The sequence below is a fragment of the Eutrigla gurnardus genome, assembly GCF_963514095.1.
Source record: "Eutrigla gurnardus genome assembly, chromosome: 5".
Classification (NCBI taxonomy): Eukaryota; Metazoa; Chordata; class Actinopteri; order Perciformes; family Triglidae; genus Eutrigla; species Eutrigla gurnardus.
Window position 1 is genome coordinate 31,051,358 of NC_139919.1, and position 24,317 is coordinate 31,075,674.

Sequence of the window (24,317 nt, forward strand, 5' to 3'; positions counted from 1 at the left end):
AAGGAGAGGAGGAGAACACAAGGAGGTGAAAAAGCCTGAGGAGATGTCTCCATTGTCTCCCCTGACAAGTTAATATAGCTGCTGACCTGGCACACACACACACACACACACACACACACACACACACACACACACACTCACACTCACACACACTCTAGATGATTTCATTCTACATTAAAGATTGAAATAGAAAGGCTTGTGGGAAGGCGGCGAGCCTCTAATGCCGTCATTATCAGCAGACATTTCCCTTAAGAGAGAGCAACGGTTAGCTTAATGAACACACTACACACACATGCATTCATAAACACACTCTCCCTGAGAATATTACACATGAATCACACACACACACACACACACACACACACACACACACACACACACACACACACACAAGAAGACGACGCAGTTTCTATACAAAAAATATGCAAAGTGATAATGTGTGCTGCAGGACCTCCTAGTCAGAACCTGCCAGTGTTGGTGGTGGGGGGGGGTCAAAGGTCAATCCAGGACTTACTGTAGATGACTTTAAAGGAAAGGGGGGAGGGGGGGGGGGGCTAACTGGATCTCAAAAGCTGAAGTAGATTAGGAAGCTGTGTGGAGTCTCCTGAACGTACTCCGGGGTAGTGAAGCCTTTATACTGTCATTCTCTCTGCTGGCCACCAGGGGGCGACTCCTCTCTGGTTGTATAGAAGTCATGAGAAAATGGTCCTACTTCTCTCTGCTGGCCACCAGGGGGCGACTCCTCTCTGGTTGTATAGAAGTCTATGAGAAAATGGTCCTACTTCTCTCTGCTGGCCACCAGGGGGCGACTCCTCTCTGGTTGTATAGAAGTCTATGAGAAAATGGTCCTACTTCTCTCTTTAAATTTGGGGACACTTAATATTTGACTTTGTGAGACTTTGTAAGGGAAACCTTTTAAAATAAGTTATGGAATACAAACTGTATAGAATGAGCACATCATCAGGACATTGTAATAATAACCACTCCTGTTAAATGCAGGTTATATTTGGATGCCCACTTGTATCCGAGTGACTTCATTACATTGCCTGACGTATAAATCGGCCCCACGTTATTTCCTCCAGTCCTGCTGAAAGAAGTTTTCTGTCACTGATTGATTTCAACAAATTCACAAACTACTAATTAGGCCCCGGCTTCCAGAGCAGTCTGACCTACTCACGGCTGTGATTTGCCACAACAACCCACATCTCTATTACCACCTTGCACTCCGGTTCATCACTACCCAGAGAGGATCCCACGGGATCCCACGCTAATGAGAAAAAAGCTTCCCACTCTCGCTGCCCCCCCCCCAACACACACACATAGACGCAGCCTTTGTCTCGGGGGAGCAGTCAGCTTATATGATGTATAGGGTGACATCTTTATTCCACTAACCTAGGCTGGCAGGTCTATTAGCCAGCCCAGAGCTTCCCAAACCTTCCCCTGTCACCCGGCTTATTCTCAGCTGTCCACTTCGGTTCCCCCTCCCGGTCCGTCTCAATCCGTGATCAAAACAGTCATTATCATACACTCGGCCTGCTGCCGCCGTGGAATTACACACTGCTGCTCTTCATTTCACCCAGGACGCCTGACGCTGTGGGAGGACAGCTGGGATGTCCAGAGAAGGTGCAGGGCCCTTCAAAGACACCCGGGGGGGAGGGGGGTGCAGTTTGGCCCTGAGACTGGTCCAGGGGTCTCAGGAGTACCCAGCCAGACACAAACAGACACCAGGGACACCAGGGACACTCGACCGACTACAGGGAGTCATTTCTAAAACCACAACTACGAACCGACGCATCCTGGGTTGTTCACAACAACACTCCTCAACCCGAGAGAACGTGCAACACACTTCTCTGTGCAGAGCACATGTTCTAGTGGACGACAACACCATGACATGACATCAAGAACAAAGTGCTGGTGGAGTCCAGCTTCGTGTGCCTGGAAAACAATAAGGACGAGCTCCACACTCTGCATGTTCCTATCAGACTACCATATAACACACACATATAACACACACATATAACACACTGCAGGTACCGTTCTTAAGCATTCCTCTTAGCTGGGCTAGCATACATACAGACTGGCTTTTTAAAGCTCTTTTTTCCTCTTAAATTCTTTACTGCTTTCCAATTCCCTTTGTAGGTTTAATTCACGACCACGTCCTCACTTCCTGTACGTACTCCAGTAATGAAAGAACACTGAAGGTGCAGTAAAGCAGCGGCGGGTGAACATAATGCATAATGAGGATGGATGAGGACCGGAGGCCCGCGGAGCAGCAGAGGAACGTATCACTGGTGTACGATGAGACACATCCAGGAAATGAATGTGCAAATGAAAAGGAGGCAGCGTTGGAGGAGAGCAATAGAGGGATAGTCTTTCTTTGTTTATCTCCAGTGAGAAACAGGCGGCCACATCCATTGTGCTGTGATAAGATGGGTTATCAGCAGTAAACAAGGCCTGGGCCTGTATGAATGGAGCCCGGAGTGACTGAATACACTCTAAAAAACAGATATGTTCAAATAAGTCTGCGTGTCTTATCCTTCCCGGCTCCATGTTTTGTGTTTTCAGCTCGCGGCGCTCAATGGATGTATATGGGATTCTCCTGGTCGTAGCTCATACTGAAGCCTGCCTTCAGATGTAGTCAGTCCTCTGGAAGAGAGCCGCTTCAGGACAAGAAGGCTGGTCTGGTCTCTGGACTCATGTGAGCTACTATCTAGACCTCTGGGGGACCACAGACAGTCTCTGGTTCCTCCACATAGTCTGGTCTCTGGTCTATTGTGAGCTACTATCTAGTCATCTGGGGGACCACAGACAGTCTCTGGTTCCTCCACATAGTCTGGTCTGGTCTCTGGACTAATGTGAGCTACTATCTAGACCAACTGTAAAGTAAACTATGCTTAAGTATATTTCCTATTTTCAATTATTAACACATTTACTTGGGGGAGCCCCCTGGACCCCCTACAGAGGTCTGCACCCCGGTCTGGACCCCCCTACAGAGGTCTGGACCCTGGTCTGGACCCCCCTACAGAGGTCTGCATCCCGGTCTGAACCCCCCTACAGAGGTCTGCACCCCGGTCTGGATCCCCTACAGAGGTCTGGACCCCCCTACAGAGGTCTGGACCCTGGTCTGGACCCCCCTACAGAGGTCTGCACCCCCCTACAGAGGTCTGCACCCCGGTCTGGACCCCCCTACAGAGGTCTGGACCCCCCTACAGAGGTCTGCACCCCGGTCTGGACCCCCCTACAGAGGTCTGGACCCCCCTACAGAGGTCTGCACCCCGGTCTGGACCCCCCTACAGAGGTCTGGACCCTGGTCTGGACCCCCCTACAGAGGTCTGCATCCCGGTCTGAACCCCCCTACAGAGGTCTGCACCCCGGTCTGGATCCCCTACAGAGGTCTGGACCCCCCTACAGAGGTCTGGACCCTGGTCTGGACCCCCCTACAGAGGTCTGCACCCCCCTACAGAGGTCTGCACCCCGGTCTGGACCCCCCTACAGAGGTCTGGACCCCCCTACAGAGGTCTGCACCCCGGTCTGGACCCCCCTACAGAGGTCTGGAACTGAGACCATCAGGAACTTGTTCACTTCTATGTTGGCTTTATGAAATTCTGCTCACAGCAAACACTCAGCAGTCAGACATGAGAAACCAGGAAGACTGTTTTGAAGGACGTGTGAGTGGATGCAGATGCTTCTTCCTCTCCCGCCTCCTCTCTATCTGCCTCCATAACACCTCCTCTCCTCCCGTCTCCCGTTCTGGGAGCCTCATTGAGGCCCGCGGAGAGAGAAAGCAATCGTGTGGTGTGTCAGCGGGCCGATAGAGAAGGACCCATAATGGAAGGCCTTTAAGGCTAAAAAGGAAAAGCTAATTATGATAAAGGGGCTGTAAGTTGTGTGGTTATCGCGGCGCTGGGCCTGCTGGTGCAGCAGACTGGTCTCTGACAGTGATAACCAGGCAGAGCGAGACGGCCGGCGCTCTGTCACTGTCACTCCGCCGCTCTGTTCAGCTAAAGATGGATTCACACGCTGAAACTTTTAGGCCTTTTTTCTCCCAGACGCAGAAAAGCCGTTTGCCTTCGCCGGCCCTTTAAGAGCTGAAGCGTCCTCTCGGCTGCTCACCTGCAGCAGCTCGTTACACGCTCACACCAATTAAAGCCCTCCAATCAACGATGACGTGTGAGGGGAAGGCTTCCGCCCTGGCTGGTTGGTATCCCCGTCAGGAGGACGCGCTGAGCTCCGGACGGCCGGGTGGACCTATCAGCTGCCATTAGTGCTGCTGAAGGGAACCAATGGCTACATCGCCCCCTGGCTCCCCAGTTCCTCCTCCCCCGTCTCTGATGCCTTATGCATCCTGACGGGCCCTCGCTATCTCACCTCCCCAAATGTCTTCACTATTAATATTTCCATCCTCTGTCCCTCTCTCTCCATCACACTTCCCTCTGGGAGCTCGCTGAGACAGACACTCAGAGAGGACGACAGGAAGAGGACGACGGGAAGAGGACGACAGGAAGAGGACGACGGGAAGAGGACGACAGGAAGAGGACAACAGGAAGAGGACGACAGGAAGAGGACAACAGGAAGAGAGAGACAGGAAGAGGACGACAGGAAGAGGACGACGGGAAGAGGAAGACAGGAAGAGGACGACAGGAAGACGACAACAGGAAGAGGACGACAGGAAGAGGACAAAAGGAAGAGGACAACAGGAAGAGGACAACAGGAAGAGGACGACGGGAAGAGGACGACAGGACGAGGAAGACAGGAAGAGGATGACAGGAAGAGGACGTCAGGAAGTGGACGACAAGAAGAGGACGCCAGGAAGAGGACGCCAGGAAGAGGACGACAGGAAGAGGACGACGGGAAGAGGAAGACGGGAAGAGGACAACAGGAAGAGGACGACGGGAAGAGGACGACGGGAAGAGGACGACAGGAAGAGGACAACAGGAAGAGAGAGACAGGAAGAGGACGACAGGAAGAGGACGACGGGAAGAGGACGATGGGAAGAGGAAGACAGGAAGAGGACGACAGGAAGACGACAACAGGAAGAGGACGACAGGAAGAGGACAAAAGGAAGAGGACAACAGGAAGAGGACAACAGGAAGAGGACGACGGGAAGAGGACGACAGGACGAGGAAGACAGGAAGAGGATGACAGGAAGAGGACGTCAGGAAGTGGACAAAAGGAAGAGGATGACAGGAAGAGGACGACAGAAAGAGATAGATAGGAAAAGGAAGACAGGAAGAGGAAGACAGGAAGAGGACGACAGGAAGAGGACAACAGGAAGAGGACGACTGGAAGAGGAAGACGGGAAGAGGAAGACACGAACAGGACGACGGGAAGAGGACGTCAGGAAGTGGACAACAGGAAGAGTAGACAGGAAGAGGACAAAAGGAAGAGGACAAAAGGAAGAGGACAACAGGAAGAGGAAGACAGGAAGAGGACGACAGGAAGAGGACAAAAGGAAGAGGACAAAAGGAAGAGGACAACAGGAAGAGGAAGACAGGAAGAGGACGACAGGAAGAGGACGTCAGGAAGTGGACAACAGGAAGAGTAGACGGGCAGAGGAAGACAGGAAGAGGAAGACAGGAAGAGGATGACAGGAAGTGGACAAAAGGAAGAGGACGACAGGAAGAGGACAAAAGGAAGAGGACAACAGGAAGAGGACGACGGGAAGAGGAAGACAGGAAGAGGAAGACAGGAAGAGGATGACAGGAAGAGGACGTCAGGAAGTGGACAAAAGGAAGAGGATGACAGGAAGAGGACGACAGGAAGAGGACGACGGGAAGAGGACGACAGGAAGAGGACGACAGGAAGAGGACGACGGGAAGAGGACAAAAGGAAGAGGACGACGGGAAGAGAACAGGAAGAGGACGACGGGAAGAGGACAAAAGGAAGAGGACGACGGGAAGAGGACAACAGGAAGAGGACGACAGGAAGAGGACGATGGGAAGAGGACAAAAGGAAGAGGAAGACAGGAAGAGGACAAAAGGAAGAAGACGGCAGGAAGAGATCATAAATCATAAAGTCTCCCCCTCATAAACAAATGTATTTTTTTATTCTGTTTTTTTTTTAAACCAGGCTCTATTTTTCCTGATTATTCTGATCATGAAAAATCACCAACATCAACTGATTTTTAAATCTTTGCACGGTGGTGACAAACATCTGCACCTGCAGTTCTTTAAACGGACACTAGATGGTGCAAAAATGAAAACTACGGCACCCCCGGGATGAAAGTACAATTCACAGTCCACATCTGGACCATCTGGAGTGATGCTGCTGATCTGTGGTAGGATACTGCCACCTGCTGGCCAAACGCTATACTAGGAAATCCTGTATAAATACAGGAGGGCGCCGTCTTCTCACCGTCGCCACCTGTTGGTGAATGACGAGGTGAACCAGCTCACTGCTGTCACTCACCACTCTGCGCACTCGGCTCTTGTAGTCGATGTGAAGCTCCTGGTGTTTCTGCAGGGCGGCTTCCAGAGTCTTCTTCAGATCCAGAGCTCTCCTCAGCAGCTGCTCCTCGGCGCCAGACTTGGTGAAGACCTGCACACAGACGGACAGGAACCCGGTCAGGATCCGGTGAACCCGATCCCAGGCTTTCCTCTCCACAAGGCTCGAGTGTGTTGGTACTGACCCGGACCCAGCTCTGCACAGCCGGTAGGTGTTTGTTTACGATCAGCCGATGGAGGTCTATCACCGTGGAAACCACTGCCTCGTTATCCTCCGTCTCCTTAACGTGAAGACCTGCAACACACACGAGGAACCGGAAAGAATGGAGTTTTTCATTTCTAGTAAACTCACTGCAGACATTTCATTTATCACCAGTTAAAGAGATGTTTACAGGACTTCATTATTTTCCCATCAGGCTGTGCAGCAGCTCTTCTCAGCCTGTACCAACACAGAACATGGATTTCTACAAACCCCTAAAATACAAAGAAAATAGGCCAGATGTTACTTTCTAAGATCATTATCTGGGGTCATATTTTCCATTGTTAGTGAAGAGACCGTCAAAAACAAACAATGAAAGGAGAGAGTGTGTAACACGGTCCGTGTCTCACCAGGGACATCATGGACTTTTAATGGTCACTCATGTCGGCTGTGTTCATGCATGTGTTTCCTGACAGCAGGCTGGGAGACACCAGTGCAGTGTGTGAGAGCTGCACCCACCAGGACTGAGGTTCAGGTCCAGACTGTAGGAGTGAGAGATGAGCCCAGAGGTCCGTATAAACGAATCTTCACAGTGAGACTCTGCCTCCTCTTCTTCACTACTCTCCTCCTCCTCCTCCTCCTCCTCCTTCACTCCTCCATCCTCCAGCTCTTTGCTGCAGCCGGGCTCCTCCTCCCCCGCTGATTTGGACGTTGGAGGGCTGCTGCTGCTCGTCTGCATGTCGGCGATGTCAAAGTCGGGTAAAAGCAGGCTCATGCAGGACTCCATCTCCGTCAGCGTGGCCTGGATTTCCTGGTGCGATTCTGACAAGGAAGCAACACGTTAGATGATGGCGAGGGTTTCAGGGAGCCGGGTGTGAAGCAGCGGTGTTGCTGAGCGACGTGGCGCCCACCCTCCATGTCGGCGCAGGCTGCCTCCACTCTCTCCTTGTAGATCCTCGCCATCTTCCTCTGCCTGTCCTCCTCCCTCCTCCTCTCTGCTACCGTCCTGGCCTCGGCGTCCTGGAAGTCCACCTGGCAAGGTGCAAGCATGACATCACTCACAGGTGGATCACCTCAGACGACAAAAGGTCCTCTTTAACCCTGGAGCATCCTTTTTTAAAATGTTTCTACGACGTCCTGAGGGCAAGATATCCACTGCCATAGTTGTATATTAATATTATTTTACACTTTCACTTAGTGAAGCATTTCAACCAACTCCAGTCCTGACCATAACTAGCAAATAGGAATTTGTTTCCAGAATTGTAACCCGTCAAACGCCGGTTCGTTTCGATAATGACACTGTCAGTGTTTTTTTGGAAACCCCACAAAATCGGATTATTTTTTCTACATGAATTGCTTTTTTCACAGTCTGATATGAGATATACCGTGCTGTTGCACCCGTTTGTTTCGATCGTACCTTCTTAACCTGCTTGAGGAAGTGGTAGCCCAGCGCTAACTTCTTATACGCGGTCCCATAAGAGGTCTGCCACGACTGGATGGTCTGGGTGGCCAGCGACCTCAGCTTCCTGGCTACCTCCTTGGGAGGGGGGAGGGGCTGCTCCGAGTCGGTCTCTACCGTCAACTCCAAGAACTCCTGCAGGAGAGGAGGGATCAGTTCTAGGCCCGAGGAGGAGGAGAACACAGGGAGGAAGCTAGACACACTTAACAGCTGCCCTACGATCCCAGTAATGAATGAAATACATTCGTTTATACATACGTTCCTCCACCTTCTCCAAGGTCACATTCAAGCACTTTTCAAGCACTTTCCAGGTGCATTTCCATGCTTTTCCAGCCCCTTCCAGCTGTGGTAAACTCCATATTTGTATCAATCCAATGGTCAGTATTCAGTCTACTTATGATGTCACTTGTTCATCACATTAAATGAGATGTTATTGTCCTCTAAACAACCAACATGATGTTTGGAGACAGCTTTTTACAGAAGGACCACAAATGAAAGGAAAACTAATTCCACTAACAGATCCACAGAAATATAATCACCAACTATTTTCATCATCTGTTCATCATCAAAAGGCATTTTTCATAAAGAAATGTCAGGAAATGCTGTTTTCAGTCCCTCAGATATGGAGATCTTCTTTTCTGTTAGATCATGTATATATATATATATATATATATATATAGTACCTGGAAGTTGTCCACCAGCAGCGTTCTGAAGTGGTGTGATCTGGAGAAGAGCTCGCTGGCGATCTGGAAGGCGGACAGTCGGACCTCAGCGTGTTCTTGGTTGAGCTGTGACATCACCGAGTGGTAAACGTGGTCTATGCAGTCATCAGACGCTCTGTGGAGGGGGGAGGGGGGGTACACACAGACTTATTCACGAGTTGTTTAACCTGAGAAATCTTGCTTATTCCCAGCGAGCCCGGCTACACGGCGCTGTGAGCCTGGTTGATCTCTCCTGGTAGAAACCCAGCCGGTGACATACTTGCAGATCTTCTTGATCTCCTTCATCCTGTCCTGGTTGAGCTGCGGCTGTCCCGACGTCGTCAGCTCCTCCACCAGCTCCGACAGCCGGTCCCTCTGAGATAACTCCATCACCCGTCCTCCACACACACCTGTGAGAACGGAGACGGTGAGTTCACCTGGAGGGAAGTCCTCGTCCACACAAACCACCCAGCGAGGACATGACCCAAAAACATCTGCACGAATCTGACAGACATGGATGTGAACTCTGGGGAAACTCAGTCAGCTAGAATAGAATACACTTTATTTCGAACATTTAAGAAATATATAATCAATAAAATAGATTTTAATGGGAAAAAATAGCCCATAATAATGGAGAACAAATAAATAACATAAATATGTAAATTAAAGTTTGAAAAGGAGTAGGAAGAAGCATTTCTGCTCCTTCCTCCTATTCCATACTTAAACTAAATCTTCAGTCATGACATAAAGCAACTCTCCAGCCCCGAGGCCATCCTCAGCAAAACACGGTATTTCTACTGAACGTGTTTTCTGAGAACACAGAAGTCTACACGTGTGACGGAGACATGGAGACGCAAAGAATGAAACATCTGCTATACCTTTATTATATATTTAGTACATTATGGAGTAACATTACTCTGCCATCTATATAAACAGGGCTCCTCCACCTTCTCCAAAGTCACATTCAAGCACTTTCCAAGCACTTCCAGGTGCATCTCCATGCTTTTCCAGCCCCTTCTGTTCTATCATAGATGTCATCACACAGAACACACATTTCAAACACTTTATTCTACATCCAAGCACTTTTCAAACCTGGAAAACGCAACACTACTACAATTCAAGTGTTTTCAAGGATTTCAAGCACCCGTACCAGCCCTGTCTATAGTAACGTTTGTGTTACGTCATAGTAATATAGGCTTCGTATCGTAACGTCACATGTATAGACTGTAATCATGAAACATGGGGGCTAAAACACGAGCTGTATTTACAGTATAAACAGGAAGAAAACATATTTTGAAGTTTATAAGTGAATTAGACTTTACGAATAATTAAATAATATACACACATCTACAACGCTCTCTTATCTTAACGACGTATTCACGTCTACGTTGCGTTGGAAGTGAATTTAAAGCAGCTAGCTGAGTGCTGTCACTAAGCTAGCTGCTAGGATGCTAACAGCCCTGTTTCTACGTCATCACGTACCAGTTCGTAGCTTGGTTTATTAAATGTCCTGAAACTCGCGTTATATGTCCTAACTGACCACCGAAACCCGCAGTCCATCCACGTACAGACGATTAAACACAACCACCGCTTATTGTCTTCCGGGAATCTCGTCTATTTCCGTTAGCTGCTTCTACTACCGGTTTGACTTTTCAGAATAAAACATTTTTTTGTTTTAATACATAACATTGTGTATATTTTTCATTGGAAAAATAATCTTATTTTGACATATTGATAAATGGAACAGCATCAAGGGTTAAGGAAGAAAACAAAACAATACACATTATTGAAAGAATCAAAATATACTTGTAAAGTAAAAGAATATATATATATATATATATATATATATATATATATATATAAAAATAAAATATATATACGATATATATAACATCATAAATACTGTATAATACATATATAATATATTATAAATACTATATATAATATTTTATACATATAAAATGTTATAAATAACCCAACAGAAAAAAAAAATGCAATTTTATGCAATTCATTTATTCTTAAATTATGATCACAAAGTAAAAAAAATACTTTTACTATGACAACACTCAAAATAAAATACTTTATTTTGATCCCCACCCACTTCCAAAAAAAGGCCATCAATGAAATCTTGGCTGCTTGAGTTCAAACTACCTAATAATCCAGTGTGTAGCGGGTCGGCCCAGCATTTGTGTCCTCAAAGGAACAGTCTTTGTCCTGGCAGTGGAGTTCGTCCTTCGCTGGTTAATTCATCCCCACAGTCTATAAAGTCGGTCCACACCAAACACAAAGCACATTTTCACATATTTGCGTTCGTGCGAGATCGCGCCGAAAATTCTCTTTGGCATTTGGTGTGAACTCAGAATGAGTCCTTGCAGTCGCCGTGCAATCACGGCATCAATTCATTTTGACTTGTAGAGCGTTTATAAGTTCTACGATCTCTGCATAGTAGTCGTTCTCCTCCCCGACGATCATTTCCGACTGGGCCATTTCCTGGTACTGGTCCCTGAGGGAGCGCAGAGAGACCAGCAGGGATCCGTCCGAGCGGTACTGGTCCAAACACACCGGAGCCATCGCCAACAAAGCCCTCAGAGTCTGAGAGGAAACACGAGGAACAGACTTAGAACAGGTCCATTTCACACATCATTAGTTTCTTAAAGGAGACGCTGGTCCACCTTCTCCCTGTAGTCGTGCTCCGTGGCCTCCAGCAGCTGGGGCACCAGACTGCACCAGCCCTTCTCCTGCAGCTCCTCCAGCAGAGACACCTCCGAGTACTGACGCACCCGCTGCTCATGGGAGGCATCCAGCACCAGGTCCAGACCTGCCTGAGAGACCAGCTCCTGGGGGAGCAGGGACCAGTATCAGTTAGCAACTCCCATTCCGGATCCTCAACCAGTGGAGTCCCCTTCAAGTCTCCTCCTTACCTTCTCACTGATCATGTCGTACAACATGGTGATGATGCGCGTACGCAGGACTCCGCCTCCATCGGCCCTGAACAGCTCCGACAGGACCTGCAGCCCCCCATGTGACAGGAAGTGGCGCTGTGCGTAGGGGAAGTTACGTAAGAGGGAGGCCACTGCAAACAGGACCTGAGGGAGGACACACACACACACACACACACACACACACACACACACACACACACACACACACACACACACACACACACACACACACACACACACACACACAGCTCAATTAAATGCATCTACATGGAGCTCTTCACCAGTGAGTGAGTTCATGTTTCCTACCTTCTTTTTGACGTGGAGCGGCTGAGCGGTCGCCAAAACGCTGACGAGCATCTGCAGAGCACCGCTCTCTGCTGCCCTCACCTGGACCAGCGGGTTACTGCAGGAACACACAAACACGCGTAGTGAACCAGAGGCAGGGCTCCTCCACCTTCCCAAAGGCAAATTCAAGTACTTCTCCAGCACTTCAAGGTGCATTTCCAGTCCCTCAAATATGGAGATCTAAAATTCAAGTGTTTTCAAGGATTTCCAGCACCCGTACGAACCCTGCAGAAGTCACAGCGGCTCCCGCTTCGACGTGTAGCTGCTTTTGTTTCTGCATTCATGCACATCGTTGTTGTTAGTTTGTGTCTGCTTCTTATTATTATTATTCAGCCTGTTGTCCACTTCCTATCAGTCACTATGATGCTGAGTTAAACTCCTCAGTCACCTCTGAAACACAATGAACATGCAGCTGTTTGTACCTGGACACAGCGGATCCCAGGACGAAGGCCGAGCTTTCCTGTAACCTGAAGTCAGAGCTGTTCAGACCGTCTAGAACGAGCTGGAGACCCCCCATGGAACACAAGGTCTGAGCGTTATCCACCTAACACACACACACACACAAACACACAAACACACACTTAAATCTCAGATCACGTCTGGAGGCTGACCTGAAGGTTCTGATGTGTATGGTCCGGGTACCTGATGCACCAGGTACTCCAGCTCCAGCAGGATGCTCAGCCTCTGCTCCGTAGTCGAGTTGCTGCTGTTAAACTGGTCCAGCAGGCGCCTGATGACCTGAACGCCACGACACACACACCACGGTTACAACGCATCCTGCAGCGGCTAGTTTCACTCGTCTTCAAAAAACGCTACCCTATGTTAAAGCTTTGAGGAGATCACCGGGACCGGGAGGACTGAGACTTCTATACAACCAGAGAGGAGTCGCCCCCTGGTGGCCAGCAGAGAGAAGTAGGACCATTTTCTCATAGACTTCTATACAAGCAGAGAGGAGTCGCCCCCTGGTGGCCAGCAGAGAGAAGTAGGACCATTTTCTCATAGACTTCTATACAACCAGAGAGGAGTCGCCCCCTGGTGGCCAGCAGAGAAAAGTAGGACCATTTTCTCATAGACTTTTATACAACCAGAGAGGAGTCGCCCCCTGGTGGCCAGCAGAGAGAATGGCAGTTTAAGGCACTTCAGTTTGGCTTCACTTTTCAGAATCGAAGGTCGCCGCCTGGTTAGCAGCAAAGTTAGCGACTACTTCGGCCCATGCTCACTTAAGGTAGACTGACAATTAAGGTGGAACAGCGTTTACTCATTTTAGTGATTCCTCTGTTTTCTCTGATTTCTGCAAAATCTTAATTTTGTCAATGTGAAAAGTTTAAAAACAGGAATACTTGAACAAGCTACGTGTAATAAAAGGTCCCTGAAGAAATGACTTCACGATGACTTGGACGACCATGATGCACCTGAACATCGGTTTCCACCAGCAGGTCCAGCTGAGCCAGGTCTCTCTTCAACTCTTCCAGAGGACGGAACTTAGACGCCACAGAGTCCTGCCAACACGAGAGTCATTCGCTGTTTAGTCACCAAGAAGAAATAAGAATCTCATGAAAACATACGTTTCAAAGGGACATTTCATCGTGTGAAGTAGTATCTCAGATGGTATTACACTCCTGTAGAAACACACTGGCGAGGTCTAAGCACCTAAATAAAACCTGTTACCTGCTGGTCTTGGTCTCCGCCTGCAGGGTTCAGGTCCTCCTTCATCCTCTTCATGGCCCGTTTCAGCTCATCGTGACTGAAGGTGGACTGGATCCCATCCGTCCCTCTGCAGAGACAGACCTTTACTCAGTGTTTAAAACCACCCTGATCATGTGACCTGCGGCGTTGCTCCTTAAACATGTAGATGATCGATATATTATTTCATTTTTTTAATTATTAATGTTATTATTTTTTTTGTTTGTTTAATTTTATTTTTAAACAAAAATAAAATGATTACTATATGTTGTATAATTTCAATAAGAATTTGTAAAAAAAGACGATGTAGAGGATCTTAAAGACTAAAGGAGTTTTTCTGGACGACGTACTCGTGTTCCTGCGTCACATATTTAAGCTGCTCTTCTCCCAGTCTGACCTCCCTCTGACCAGTCTGCAGATTCAGCCTCACATGGGAACCTGCTGGGACGGCCTGGCCTACACACACACACACACACACACACACACACACACACACACACACACACACACACACAATAAGAATACAATGTTTTTGACTACATCAAAGAACCAGTTCACCCTCTAGTACTTCACCTGGTTTGAGCGTTTGCCACTCCTCCGTCGGTTGGACCGTCTCTAAATCTCCTTCATCTTCAACTGCAGCCTCCTCCTCTTCACCTCCTCCTCCTCCATCTCCTTCTGTATTCTCCACCACAGTTAAGGCAGAGTCGGACTACACACACAAACACAGAACAGCACTGATTCAACTTCTTCACTCAAGTGAAAGTGTAAAAGTAGAGGCTCTGAAATGTACTCGCAGTAGAAAATATCCCTATGAAGGACATTTCTACTGACTGTGTGTTTGCAAGTCTAACTGAATCTGACATCATATTAATAAGAAAAATAAAGGAATATCCCCTGAAATGCATTAAAACTAAAGTAAAGAGGCTGTTTTGAACATGTAAGAAGTAGAAAGTACAGATATTAGTTTTAAAATGTAAAGGAAAACACAAATATTTCTCAAAGGTATTTATGGGGAAAGAAATAGCATAATGATAATAATAATAATGTTAATAATAATGTTAATAATAATGTTAATTATAAATAATAATAATAATAATAATAATAATAATGTTAATAATAATATTGTTATCAATAATAAATAATAATAATGTTAATAATAATAATAATAAATGGGCTGTCTTCACTGGAGGAACAGTGTTGTGTAATAATAAAATCATACAACATAACTCACCTTGTGTGCAGGAACGCTGACCATGAAGCAGCCGAGCAGCATCAGGAGAACAGCTGTCAGCCTCATGGTGACGTAGAGACCCGGAACTTAGCCGACTCGGACCACCTGCGTTCACACACATGTGTACACACACGTCAGAGCTACGTAACGTCGGAGCCGCGTTACGTCAGTCTCTTTACGCTACTTTATGGAACTGTTCCGTTCAGCACGGAGTCCTGCTGATACAGTTAGATGAACGACTTTGAACGTAGCTGAAGTTACGTAGATTCACTGACGTCACGGATGCGATGGGAGGAGGTACAGTAGCGTGTCTGTTAGTTAGCTAACACAGCCAGCTAACAACATAGCTAACAACACAGCGAGCTAACCATAGACATATATATATATACACACACTACATATGTCTATGGAGCTAACAACACAGCGATGATAGCTCGTTAGCTCAGCAACAACTCACCGGTTTCAGTGACGTTTCAGTGACGTGTAAACGGAGATAGAAGACACGAGAGAGACACCGCCGGTTCCCGCATCCATCTGAAGGGTTCCGACTGTCACTTCAAAGTCGGCTCTCATTGGTCCACGTCGTTCTCTTCCTCCTCTGTAGAAAGCTGGTGTAGAGGCTTGGACACGCGCTCTGCCGCCACCTGCTGGTGCGGAGGCGCAGCGAGGAAACGTCAAGCCAGTGTCATATGAGGATTTCTGCCTCAAATACAATCAACAAACAACCGTGACATGTTTTATGATCCGTCTCCCTGCGATAGACTGGTTACCTGTCTGTCTCTACATGTCTCCCTGTGATAGACTGGTTACCTGTCTGTCTCTACATGTCTCCCTGCGATAGACTGGTAGCCTGTCTGTCTCTACATGTCTCCCTGTGATAGACTGGTTACCTGTCTGTCTCTACATGTCTCCCTGTGATAGACTGGTTACCTGTCTGTCTCTACATGTCTCCCTGTGATAGACTGGTTACCTGTCTGTCTCTACATGTCTCCCTGTGATAGACTGGTAGCCTGTCTGTCTCTACATGTCTCCCTGTGATAGACTGGTTACCTGTCTGTCTCTACATGTCTCCCTGTGATAGACTGGTTACCTGTCTGTCTCTACATGTCTCCCTGTGATAGACTGGTTACCTGTCTGTTTCTACATGTCTCCCTGTGATAGACTGGTTACCTGTCTGTCTCTACCTGTCTGTCTCTACATGTCAGCCCTGTGATAGACTGGTTACCCGTCTGTCTCTACCTGTCTGTCTTTACATGTCAGCCCTGTGATAGACTGGTTACCTGTCTGTCTCTACATGTCTCCCTGTGATAGACTGGTTACCTGTCTGTCTCTACATGTCTCCCTGTGATAGACTGGTTACCTGTATGTCTCTACATGTCTCCCTGCGATAGACTGGTAGCCTGTCTGTCTCTACATGTCTCCCTGTGATAGACTGGTTACCTGTATGTCTCTACATGTCTCCCTGCGATAGACTGGTAGCCTGTCTGTCTCTACATGTCTCCCTGTGATAGACTGGTTACCTGTCTGTCTCTACATGTCTCCCTGTGATAGACTGGTTACCTGTCTGTCTCTACATGTCTCCCTGTGATAGACTGGTAGCCTGTCTGTCTCTACATGTCTCCCTGTGATAGACTGGTTACCTGTCTGTCTCTACATGTCTCCCTGTGATAGACTGGTTACCTGTCTGTCTCTACATGTCTCCCTGTGATAGACTGGTTACCTGTCTGTTTCTACATGTCTCCCTGTGATAGACTGGTTACCTGTCTGTCTCTACCTGTCTGTCTCTACATGTCAGCCCTGTGATAGACTGGTTACCCGTCTGTCTCTACCTGTCTGTCTCTACATGTCAGCCCTGTGATAGACTGGTTACCTGTCTGTCTCTACATATCTCCCTGTGATAGACTGGTTACCTGTCTGTCTCTACATGTCTCCCTGTGATAGACTGGTTACCTGTCTGTCTCTACATGTCTCCCTGTGATAGACTGGTTACCTGTCTGTCTCTACATGTCTCCCTGTGATAGACTGGTTACCTGTATGTCTCTACATGTCTCCCTGCGATAGACTGGTAGCCTGTCTGTCTCTACATGTCTCCCTGTGATAGACTGGTTACCTGTATGTCTCTACATGTCTCCCTGCGATAGACTGGTAGCCTGTCTGTCTCTACATGTCTCCCTGTGATAGACTGGTTACCTGTCTGTCTCTACATGTCTCCCTGTGATAGACTGGTTACCTGTCTGTCTCTACATGTCTCCCTGTGATAGACTGGTTACCTGTCTGTCTCTACATGTCTCCCTGTGATAGACTGGTTAGCTGTCTGTCTCTACATGTCTCCCTGTGATAGACTGGTTACCTGTCTGTTTCTACATGTCTCCCTGTGATAGACTGGTTACCTGTCTGTCTCTACCTGTCTGTCTCTACATGTCAGCCCTGTGATAGACTGGTTACCCGTCTGTCTCTACCTGTCTGTCTCTACATGTCAGCCCTGTGATAGACTGGTTACCTGTCTGTCTCTACATGTCTCCCTGTGATAGACTGGTTACCTGTCTGTCTCTACATGTCTCCCTGTGATAGACTGGTTACCTGTCTGTCTCTACATGTCTCCCTGCGATAGACTGGTAGCCTGTCTGTCTCTACATGTCTCCCTGTGATAGACTGGTTACCTGTATGTCTCTACATGTCTCCCTGCGATAGACTGGTAGCCTGTCTGTCTCTACATGTCTCCCTGTGATAGACTGGTTACCTGTATGTCTCTACATGTCTCCCTGCGATAGACTGGTAGCCTGTCTGTCTCTACATGTCTCCCTGTGATAGACTGGTTACCTGTCTGTCTCTACATGTCTCCCTGTGATAGACTGGTTACCTGTCTGTCTCTACATGTCTCCCTGTGATAGACTGGTTACCTGTCTGTCTCTACATGTCTCCCTGTGATAGACTGGTAGCCTGTCTGTCTCTACATGTCTCCCTGTGATAGACTGGTTACCTGTCTGTCTCTACATGTCTCCCTGTGATAGACTGGTTACCTGTCTGTTTCTACATGTCTCCCTGTGATAGACTGGTTACCTGTCTGTCTCTACCTGACTGTCTCTACATGTCAGCCCTGTGATAGACTGGTTACCCGTCTGTCTCTACCTGTCTGTCTCTACATGTCAGCCCTGTGATAGACTGGTTACCTGTCTGTCTCTACATGTCTCCCTGTGATAGACTGGTAGCCTGTCTGTCTCTACATGTCTCCCTGTGATAGACTGGTTACCTGTCTGTCTCTACATGTCTCCCTGTGATAGACTGGTTACCTGTCTGTCTCTACATGTCTCCCTGTGATAGACTGGTTACCTGTCTGTTTCTACATGTCTCCCTGTGATAGACTGGTTACCTGTCTGTCTCTACCTGTCTGTCTCTACATGTCAGCCCTGTGATAGACTGGTTACCCGTCTGTCTCTACCTGTCTGTCTCTACATGTCAGCCCTGTGATAGACTGGTTACCTGTCTGTCTCTACATGTCTCCCTGTGATAGACTGGTTACCTGTCTGTCTCTACATGTCTCCCTGTGATAGACTGGTTACCTGTCTGTCTCTACATGTCTCCCTGTGATAGACTGGTTACCTGTCTGTCTCTACATGTCTCCCTGTGATAGACTGGTTACCTGTATGTCTCTACATGTCTCCCTGCGATAGACTGGTAGCCTGTCTGTCTCTACATGTCTCCCTGTGATAGACTGGTTACCTGTATGTCTCTACATGTCTCCCTGCGATAGACTGGTAGCCTGTCTGTCTCTACATGTCTCCCTGTGATAGACTGGTTACCTGTCTGTCTCTACATGTCTCCCTGTGATAGACTGGTTACCTGTCTGTCTCTACATGTCTCCCTGTGATAGACTGGTAGCCTGTCTGTCTCTACATGTCTCCCTGTGATAGACTGGTTACCTGTCTGTCTCTACATGTCTCCCTGTGATAGACTGGTTACCTGTCTGTCTCTACATGTCTCCCTGTGATAGACTGGTTACCTGTCTGTTTCTACATGTCTCCCTGTGATAGACTGGTTACCTGTCTGTCTCTACCTGTCTGTCTCTACATGTCAGCCCTGTGATAGACTGGTTACCCGTCTGTCTCTACCTGTCTGTCTCTACATGTCAGCCCTGTGATAGACTGGTTACCTGTCTGTCTCTACATGTCTCCCTGTGATAGACTGGTTACCTGTCTGTCTCTACATGTCTCCCTGTGATAGACTGGTTACCTGTCTGTCTCTACATGTCTCCCTGCGATAGACTGGTAGCCTGTCTGTCTCTACATGTCTCCCTGTGATAGACTGGTTACCTGTATGTCTCTACATGTCTCCCTGCGATAGACTGGTAGCCTGTCTGTCTCTACATGTCTCCCTGTGATAGACTGGTTACCTGTCTGTCTCTACATGTCTCCCTGTGATAGACTGGTTACCTGTCTGTCTCTACATGTCTCCCTGTGATAGACTGGTTACCTGTCTGTCTCTACATGTCTCCCTGTGATAGACTGGTTACCTGTCTGTCTCTACATGTCTCCCTGTGATAGACTGGTTACCTGTCTGTCTCTACATGTCTCCCTGCGATAGACTGGTAGCCTGTCTGTCTCTACATGTCTCCCTGTGATAGACTGGTTACCTGTATGTCTCTACATGTCTCCCTGCGATAGACTGGTAGCCTGTCTGTCTCTACATGTCTCCCTGTGATAGACTGGTTACCTGTCTGTCTCTACATGTCTCCCTGTGATAGACTGGTTACCTGTCTGTCTCTACATGTCTCCCTGTGATAGACTGGTTACCTGTCTGTCTCTACATGTCTCCCTGTGATAGACTGGTTACCTGTCTGTCTCTACATGTCTCCCTGTGATAGACTGGTTACCTGTCTGTCTCTACATGTCTCCCTGTGATAGACTGGTAGCCTGTCTGTCTCTACATGTCTCCCTGTGATAGACTGGTTACCTGTCTGTCTCTACATGTCTCCCTGTGATAGACTGGTTACCTGTCTGTTTCTACATGTCTCCCTGTGATAGACTGGTTACCTGTCTGTCTCTACCTGACTGTCTCTACATGTCAGCCCTGTGATAGACTGGTTACCCGTCTGTCTCTACCTGTCTGTCTCTACATGTCAGCCCTGTGATAGACTGGTTACCTGTCTGTCTCTACATGTCTCCCTGTGATAGACTGGTAGCCTGTCTGTCTCTACATGTCTCCCTGTGATAGACTGGTTACCTGTCTGTCTCTACATGTCTCCCTGTGATAGACTGGTTACCTGTCTGTCTCTACATGTCTCCCTGTGATAGACTGGTTACCTGTCTGTTTCTACATGTCTCCCTGTGATAGACTGGTTACCTGTCTGTCTCTACCTGTCTGTCTCTACATGTCAGCCCTGTGATAGACTGGTTACCCGTCTGTCTCTACCTGTCTGTCTCTACATGTCAGCCCTGTGATAGACTGGTTACCTGTCTGTCTCTACATGTCTCCCTGTGATAGACTGGTTACCTGTCTGTCTCTACATGTCTCCCTGTGATAGACTGGTTACCTGTCTGTCTCTACATGTCTCCCTGTGATAGACTGGTTACCTGTCTGTCTCTACATGTCTCCCTGTGATAGACTGGTTACCTGTATGTCTCTACATGTCTCCCTGCGATAGACTGGTAGCCTGTCTGTCTCTACATGTCTCCCTGTGATAGACTGGTTACCTGTATGTCTCTACATGTCTCCCTGCGATAGACTGGTAGCCTGTCTGTCTCTACATGTCTCCCTGTGATAGACTGGTTACCTGTCTGTCTCTACATGTCTCCCTGTGATAGACTGGTTACCTGTCTGTCTCTACATGTCTCCCTGTGATAGACTGGTAGCCTGTCTGTCTCTACATGTCTCCCTGTGATAGACTGGTTACCTGTCTGTCTCTACATGTCTCCCTGTGATAGACTGGTTACCTGTCTGTCTCTACATGTCTCCCTGTGATAGACTGGTTACCTGTCTGTTTCTACATGTCTCCCTGTGATAGACTGGTTACCTGTCTGTCTCTACCTGTCTGTCTCTACATGTCAGCCCTGTGATAGACTGGTTACCCGTCTGTCTCTACCTGTCTGTCTCTACATGTCAGCCCTGTGATAGACTGGTTACCTGTCTGTCTCTACATGTCTCCCTGTGATAGACTGGTTACCTGTCTGTCTCTACATGTCTCCCTGTGATAGACTGGTTACCTGTCTGTCTCTACATGTCTCCCTGCGATAGACTGGTAGCCTGTCTGTCTCTACATGTCTCCCTGTGATAGACTGGTTACCTGTATGTCTCTACATGTCTCCCTGCGATAGACTGGTAGCCTGTCTGTCTCTACATGTCTCCCTGTGATAGACTGGTTACCTGTCTGTCTCTACATGTCTCCCTGTGATAGACTGGTTACCTGTCTGTCTCTACATGTCTCCCTGTGATAGACTGGTTACCTGTCTGTCTCTACATGTCTCCCTGTGATAGACTGGTTACCTGTCTGTCTCTACATGTCTCCCTGTGATAGACTGGTTACCTGTCTGTCTCTACATGTCTCCCTGTGATAGACTGGTAGCCTGTCTGTCTCTACATGTCTCCCTGTGATAGACTGGTTACCTGTCTGTCTCTACATGTCTCCCTGTGATAGACTGGTTACCTGTCTGTTTCTACATGTCTCCCTGTGATAGACTGGTTACCTGTCTGTCTCTACCTGACTGTCTCTACATGTCAGCCCTGTGATAGACTGGTTACCCGTCTGTCTCTACCTGTCTGTCTCTACATGTCAGCCCTGTGATAGACTGGTTACCTGTCTGTCTCTACATGTCTCCCTGTGATAAACTGGTTACCTGTCTGTCTCTACATGTCTCCCTGTGATAGACTGGTTACCTGTCTGTCTCTACATGTCTCCCTGTGATAGACTGATTACCTGTCTGTCTCTACATGTCTCCCTGTGATAGACTGATTACCTGTCTGTCTCTACATGTCTCCCTGTGATAGACTGGTTACCCGTCTGTCTCTACCTGTCTGTCTCTACATGTCAGCCCTGTGATAGACTGGTTACCTGTCTGTCTCTACATGTCTCCCTGTGATAAACTGGTTACCTGTCTGTCTCTACATGTCTCCCTGTGATAGACTGGTAGCCTGTCTGTCTCTACATGTCTCCCTGTGATAGACTGGTTACCTGTCTGTCTCTACATGTCTCCCTGTGATAGACTGGTTACCTGTCTGTCTCTACATGTCTCCCTGTGATAGACTGGTTACCTGTCTGTTTCTACATGTCTCCCTGTGATAGACTGGTTACCTGTCTGTCTCTACCTGTCTGTCTCTACATGTCAGCCCTGTGATAGACTGGTTACCCGTCTGTCTCTACCTGTCTGTCTCTACATGTCAGCCCTGTGATAGACTGGTTACCTGTCTGTCTCTACATGTCTCCCTGTGATAGACTGGTTACCTGTCTGTCTCTACATGTCTCCCTGTGATAGACTGGTTACCTGTCTGTCTCTACATGTTTCCCTGTGATAGACTGGTTACCTGTCTGTCTCTACATGTCTCCCTGTGATAGACTGGTTACCTGTATGTCTCTACATGTCTCCCTGCGATAGACTGGTAGCCTGTCTGTCTCTACATGTCTCCCTGTGATAGACTGGTTACCTGTATGTCTCTACATGTCTCCCTGCGATAGACTGGTAGCCTGTCTGTCTCTACATGTCTCCCTGTGATAGACTGGTTACCTGTCTGTCTCTACATGTCTCCCTGTGATAGACTGGTTACCTGTCTGTCTCTACATGTCTCCCTGTGATAGACTGGTAGCCTGTCTGTCTCTACATGTCTCCCTGTGATAGACTGGTTACCTGTCTGTCTCTACATGTCTCCCTGTGATAGACTGGTTACCTGTCTGTCTCTACATGTCTCCCTGTGATAGACTGGTTACCTGTCTGTTTCTACATGTCTCCCTGTGATAGACTGGTTACCTGTCTGTCTCTACCTGTCTGTCTCTACATGTCAGCCCTGTGATAGACTGGTTACCCGTCTGTCTCTACCTGTCTGTCTCTACATGTCAGCCCTGTGATAGACTGGTTACCTGTCTGTCTCTACATGTCTCCCTGTGATAGACTGGTTACCTGTCTGTCTCTACATGTCTCCCTGTGATAGACTGGTTACCTGTCTGTCTCTACATGTCTCCCTGCGATAGACTGGTAGCCTGTCTGTCTCTACATGTCTCCCTGTGATAGACTGGTTACCTGTATGTCTCTACATGTCTCCCTGCGATAGACTGGTAGCCTGTCTGTCTCTACATGTCTCCCTGTGATAGACTGGTTACCTGTCTGTCTCTACATGTCTCCCTGTGATAGACTGGTTACCTGTCTGTCTCTACATGTCTCCCTGTGATAGACTGGTTATCTGTCTGTCTCTACATGTCTCCCTGTGATAGACTGGTTACCTGTCTGTCTCTACATGTCTCCCTGTGATAGACTGGTTACCTGTCTGTCTCTACATGTCTCCCTGTGATAGACTGGTAGCCTGTCTGTCTCTACATGTCTCCCTGTGATAGACTGGTTACCTGTCTGTCTCTACATGTCTCCCTGTGATAGACTGGTTACCTGTCTGTTTCTACATGTCTCCCTGTGATAGACTGGTTACCTGTCTGTCTCTACCTGACTGTCTCTACATGTCAGCCCTGTGATAGACTGGTTACCCGTCTGTCTCTACCTGTCTGTCTCTACATGTCAGCCCTGTGATAGACTGGTTACCTGTCTGTCTCTACATGTCTCCCTGTGATAAACTGGTTACCTGTCTGTCTCTACATGTCTCCCTGTGATAGACTGGTTACCTGTCTGTCTCTACATGTCTCCCTGTGATAGACTGATTACCTGTCTGTCTCTACATGTCTCCCTGTGATAGACTGATTACCTGTCTGTCTCTACATGTCTCCCTGTGATAGACTGGTTACCTGTCTGTCTCTACATGTCAGCCCTGTGATAGACTGGTTACCTGTCTGTCTCTACATGTCTCCCTGTGATAGACTGATTACCTGTCTGTCTCTACATGTCTCCCTGTGATAGACTGGTTACCTGTCTGTCTCTACATGTCTCCCTGTGATAGACTGGTTACCTGTCTGTCTCTACATGTCAGCCCTGTGATAGACGGGTTACCTGTCTGTCTCTACATGTCTCCCTGTGATAGACTGGTTACCTGTCTGTCTCTACATGTCTCCCTGTGATAGACTGGTTACCCGTCTGTCTCTACATGTCAGCCCTGTGATAGACTGGTTACCTGTCTGTCTCTACATGTCAGCCCTGTGATAGACTGGTTACCTGTCTGTCTCT

At 48.0% G+C, this 24,317-nt stretch overlaps 2 protein-coding genes across 3 annotated transcripts in view; both read right to left on the minus strand.

Annotated features, from left to right (window-relative positions):
• Positions 1-10,450, minus strand: part of uvssa (UV-stimulated scaffold protein A) — a 25,346-nt gene extending 14,896 nt beyond the window's left edge. Inside the window, exons 1-8 of one of the 2 annotated variants that reach the window (XM_084009874.1) lie at positions 10,285-10,450; positions 9,083-9,212; positions 8,785-8,938; positions 8,060-8,236; positions 7,554-7,674; positions 7,162-7,464; positions 6,629-6,738; positions 6,409-6,537 (exon numbers count right to left, since the gene is read on the minus strand). In XM_084009874.1, coding sequence (XP_083866000.1) covers positions 6,409-6,537; positions 6,629-6,738; positions 7,162-7,464; positions 7,554-7,674; positions 8,060-8,236; positions 8,785-8,938; positions 9,083-9,192 — 1,104 coding nt within the window. In that variant the 5' untranslated portion in view covers positions 9,193-9,212; positions 10,285-10,450. The remainder of the gene's footprint in view (positions 1-6,408; positions 6,538-6,628; positions 6,739-7,161; positions 7,465-7,553; positions 7,675-8,059; positions 8,237-8,784; positions 8,939-9,082; positions 9,213-10,284) is intronic. The other variant, XM_084009873.1, reaches the window with a different exon arrangement.
• A 344-nt stretch (positions 10,451-10,794) lies between these two features.
• Positions 10,795-15,578, minus strand: sil1 (SIL1 nucleotide exchange factor). The gene is made up of 12 exons (XM_084009939.1): positions 15,464-15,578; positions 15,007-15,111; positions 14,346-14,484; positions 14,123-14,228; positions 13,758-13,863; positions 13,502-13,588; positions 12,732-12,827; positions 12,512-12,633; positions 12,051-12,147; positions 11,724-11,888; positions 11,475-11,639; positions 10,795-11,394 (listed from the first exon to the last, which is right to left on the minus strand). Exons 2-12 carry the CDS (start codon positions 15,070-15,072, stop codon positions 11,197-11,199), a joined length of 1,347 nt encoding a protein of 448 aa, XP_083866065.1. The 5' UTR covers positions 15,073-15,111; positions 15,464-15,578; the 3' UTR covers positions 10,795-11,196.
• Between the last annotated feature and the right edge of the window lie 8,739 nt (positions 15,579-24,317).

Excerpts from the sequence above, each read along its gene's own strand:
- sil1 (XM_084009939.1), bottom strand. The coding sequence starts at position 15,072 with ATGAGGCTGACAGCTGTTCTCCTGATGCTGCTCGGCTGCTTCATGGTC. Across the intron at positions 13,589-13,757 it reads GCGGAGACCAAGACCAGCAG|GACTCTGTGGCGTCTAAGTT; the intron begins GTAACAGGTTTT and ends TCGTGTTGGCAG. Across the intron at positions 12,828-13,501 it reads TGGTGGAAACCGATGTTCAG|GTCATCAGGCGCCTGCTGGA; the intron begins GTGCATCATGGT and ends CGTGGCGTTCAG.